The following is a 4,636-nucleotide window of genomic DNA, read 5'->3' as shown; positions in this document are numbered from 1 at the left end:
TGTGTGTGTGTGTGTGTGTATGTATGTATGCACACATCCACCTATATGTATAATTTAACATGTTTAAGATAGGATGGGGTGGTATGGATTGGATAGATTTGGCTCAGGATTGGGACCAGTGGAAAGCTCTTGTGAACAGGGTAATAAACCTTCGGGTTCCATAAAATGCTGGGATATTCTTGAGTAGCTGCAGAATTGGCGGCTCCTCCAGAACGGCTCGGCTCCACGAGTAAGTAAGATTTAAACAACACAATTAATTTGATGCTGAAACAAGTTACCTTTCTTTTAACTTTAAAACGTTTTTTTATTTTTTTATTGAAACTGTTAAGTCTTATGAGAATATTATACAGTTTAGTCCAGGGAGGAGTTATTCTTGGAAAGATAAGTCACTTTGCTGGTGAAGAGAAACCTCCTCCCTTTTGTATCAAGTAAAATATTATCGTATTTATATTTGTCAATGGCACCCATCTTCTGTTTTATTAAATCCAGGCCATGCCCTTATATTCCATTTCAGATGAATTTTAATTTTATCATTCCAAAAAGCTAAACCCTGCAGTAGACGCTTGACTTCAAGCTTACCCACAAAAGAGAATAAAGCGTTTCATCTATTACCCTTCATTTTTTACAGTGTAGGTAATGAAAAGTTCAGTCCACTGTGTCATACGAGTCTACAACACTTCATTCATTCATTTTTTCACTGTTATCATATTTCGAAAGAGTAGACTTCATGAACTTTATCACTCTCATCTTCACTTCATTCCAGTGAATTGAAACTTAAATGTATGTGCTTTTGAGACTGTAGGAATTTAAGTTGATGGAACTTCATTCAGCTCTGCGTGTCACATGACCAATACTCCCAAACACCAAAACATCAGTTCAGGATATCACAAATGGGACCATCAACAAAACATCTATGAATGTAAACAAAGATGATTCAATACTAATGCATCATCATTCGTTTATTGTGGAAAGATGTTCCCCTACATGTTTCAAACTTCAAGAGGTCATCATAAATAATGCTGCAGAATTGTTTACACATTCTCAATCAGTTTCATTAACTATGCATTACTACACTTCAACAACTGAAGCAAACAATATAACTGTGGGAGATCATGTCATATCTGTTTACTCTTAACCAGACAGGGGTTTGTATGGATCTGCAATCAGTAGTAAACAAATGCGGATATGCACTGACCTTTTGTAGTGTGGGGTGCAATTGATTTCCCTAGTCAGTTGGAAATGTTAGCACCTGCAATAACTCATAGCACTCTACAAACACACAGCATGCAACAGACAGAAAACTGTGTCATGAGCAGAAAGCTACAACTCACGTGCTGGTCCTTTAGTTCAAACCCACCTCTACTGCTCTATGATGTAATACACCCATCACTACGTGCCACTCGATGTGTCTCCAGATGGCTCTGATGAGCAAACAACTTATTACACACCACACAGCTCTATGCCAGCTCACCACTATGTATGCGCAGATGCTTCCTCAGACTACTCCTATCACTGTATGATTTATTACACACATCACAGGAAAATGGCCGCTCACCACTATGTAGCCGTTGATGAACTTTCAGATTACCTCGCTGACTGAATGACTTATTACACATGTTACAGCAAAACGGCCGCTCACCACTGTGTAGCTGTTGATGTGTCTTCAGATGGCTCCGCCGACTGAATGACTTATTACACACGTTACAGCAGAATGGCCGCTCTCCACTATGTATGTGCAGGTGCCTCCTCAGTTGACTCCGATTACTCAATGATTTATTACACACATCGCAGCAAAATGGCCGCTCACCACTATGTAGCCGTTGATGTACTTTCAGATTACCCTGCTGACTGAATGACTTATTACACACGTTACAGCAAAACGGCCGCTCACCACTGTGTAGTTGTTGATGTGTCTTCAGAATGCTCTGCTGACTGAATGACTTATTACACACATCACAGCAAAATGGCCGCTCACCACTATGTAGCCGTTGATGTACTTTCAGATTACCCTGCTGAATGAATGACTTATTACACAAGTTACAGCAAAATGGCCGCTCACCACTGTGTATGCGCAGATGCTTCCTCAGACTACTCCTATCACTGTATGATTTATTACACACATCACAGCTAAATGGCTGCTCAACACTATGTAGCCGTTGATGTACTTTCAGATTACACCGCTGATTGAATGACTTTTTACACACGTTACAGCAAAATGGCCGCTCACCACTATGTAGCCGTTGATGTACTTTCAGATTACACCGCTGATTGAATGACTTTTTACACACGTTACAGCAAAATGGCCGCTCACCACTGTGCAGCTGTTGATGTCTCTTCAGATTACCCAGGCGACTGAATGACTTATTACACACATCACAGCTAAATGGCCGCTCACCACTATGTAGCCGTTGATGTACTTTCAGATTACACCGCTGATTGAATGACTTATTGCACACATCGCAGCAAAACGGCCGCTCACCACTATGTAAGAACAGATGCTTCCTCAGACTACTCCTATCACTGTATGATTTATTACACATATCACAGCAAAATGGCCTCTCCCCACTGTGTATGCGTTCATGTCTCTTCAGGTGGTTGCGAGAATGGAATGACTTACTGCACACATCACAGCAAAATGGTCTCTCCCTACTATGTATGTGTTGATGTGTGTTGCACTGATGAGCCCTCGGATTACACTGTTGAGTGAATGATTTATCACACTCATGACAGGAATATCGCCGCTCCGCACTCCATACAGGTTGAAGTTCTTTAACAGTACTCTGCAAAACAAGCGGAAATTACATGAAAAACCATCCCATGAAGAGAAATCATTTTGAAACTCATGACCACAGAGAGGTTAAAGGGGTAGGAGTAGGAGGGCATGGAGGGGGGAAAAGAGACAGAGAGAGCAGGGGTGTGTGCATTCGTGGGTGTCTATTAGCATGTATGGGTGACTGAGTGAATAAAAGTCAAGCTACACTACTACTGTATAATACATTACAGAATTAAAAGGTATTATGCATTTGTCATCATCATGGCTCTAGATCACTTTGTTGGACTGTGGCTACTTCTTAATTTTCTTGAGCCTAATCACAGTCGGTAGGCCTCCTTGGACAGGGGATCAGCCAATAGCAAGGCCACTACCTACACAGGACAAACACAAATACGAATCTCTATAATGGTCTGGATAGCATATCAAAATGAAACAATAATAAATGCTAAATTTGATCTGTTTCATTTTGGTCGGTCACACTAACAAATTACAAAGACAAAACAACTCCGTCCAGCGACTACTGAAGTTTTTAAAAACAACACAGCATGCCACGAACAAACACAGGATGATTACTAGAATCTCCTCAATATAGACAGGCGGCACAAGTTCAGCCCCCCTCAAGAAAGATGATAGGAGAAGGGACATGAACCTACATGGTTTATAAATTTTAACTTAAATAATGTGATGCCCCAAATTTGAGATTAGAAAGAGGATGGTATTACCCAAAAGCTAGAGACTTGCGAAAAGAGTTTCGCAGTTATTGCCGTAAATTGTAAACACCGGGACTGGCAAGTAGGTTAAGAATGTGAAGACTCAGCAAGTCTCTGTGTATTCACAAAGCAAGACACTTGCCTCACTCAGGCACTAGGGTAATCGTGATAGACTGCTTACAGAGCAAGGAGATGCCCACAACCACCCATGAGAGCCAATGAGGAGGTTATTATGAGGATTGAGGACACTGAGGGGGGAGTCACCCACCCTCTTTCGTCAAGGCTGAATCAGCAGAAATAAACCCTTAAATTAGGGAATTTCGGGGGACTTAGATCACGTTCTATCACAGAATATTCAGTTGTCAGCCGAAGGCGCTCTTCAACATGGGTCTGATGAGCGCTGGACGTCAGCCGGCATCTTGTACTACAGGTGGGTTTGTTTACGCATATTAGCCATGCCGAGTGATAATATTGTTGTTTCATAGTATTGGTGATACAGTGTGTTGAGCTATTGAATGTGCAAGTTCCAGTGTACCCAGTGAGCCCTGAGGGTAGGATACCAGCATTATGTAAAAGCATAGGATAGTAGTCAGGCAATTAGTGATTTATAGTATATATATATCAAGGTTAGGGTTAGTGTGTTGTAGTAAAGATAGTAGGCGGGATTCAATACGTATAACCAAGGATAGAGTAGGTCAAGAGGTATAGATAGTGTACTTATATATGTCGAGAGTAAGAAAGGTGCAGGGAGAAGAATATGTTAACGAGGAGGGCTTGCAGGTCCTCATAAGATGCGTTAAAGAGAGAGAGAGAGAGGCTCGAGGCCTCCATCCCCGAAAGGGAGGTTCTAGCGTAGATGCTAGTCAATTCCGTATGTAGACCTGACTGAAGGTCAGTCTTTGTAATATGTAAATAATGTAAACTGTGTATATATATATAATAATGTAAATAGACAGCTAGAATAGATAGGATAGGATGTACCGGGAGTGTAATTCATATTTATAATCCACCTCCCACATCCGATCCCGAGTAATCCTGACGAGCGAGGGCCAAACTGACACAGGAGCAGTGGCAGCCGAAGACGAAGATAAGAATAGACAGGGATAGGCTCCTGCCACACAGGCAGAGTATGGTAGCCTCGACAGCAACGCCC

At 41.7% G+C, this 4,636-nt stretch overlaps 1 protein-coding gene across 1 annotated transcript in view; it reads right to left on the bottom strand.

Moving 5' to 3' along the window:
* Window positions 1–213: 213 nt before the first annotated feature.
* LOC111870683 (zinc finger protein OZF) overlaps window positions 214–4,636 on the bottom strand; it is a gene marked incomplete at its 5' end in the record, with an annotated part of 12,423 nt that continues 8,000 nt past the window's right edge. Inside the window, one exon of the mRNA XM_023863147.2 lies at window positions 214–2,780. Within this exon, the coding sequence (XP_023718915.1) occupies window positions 1,458–2,780 (1,323 nt within the window). The remainder of the gene's footprint in view (window positions 2,781–4,636) is intronic.

Source organism: Cryptotermes secundus, unplaced genomic scaffold, assembly GCF_002891405.2.
Source record: "Cryptotermes secundus unplaced genomic scaffold, Csec_1.0 scaffold3343, whole genome shotgun sequence".
Lineage (NCBI taxonomy): Eukaryota > Metazoa > Arthropoda > Insecta > Blattodea > Kalotermitidae > Cryptotermes > Cryptotermes secundus.
Note: the sequence above shows the minus strand (reverse complement) of the source record. Positions and strands in the feature narration are given on the sequence as shown.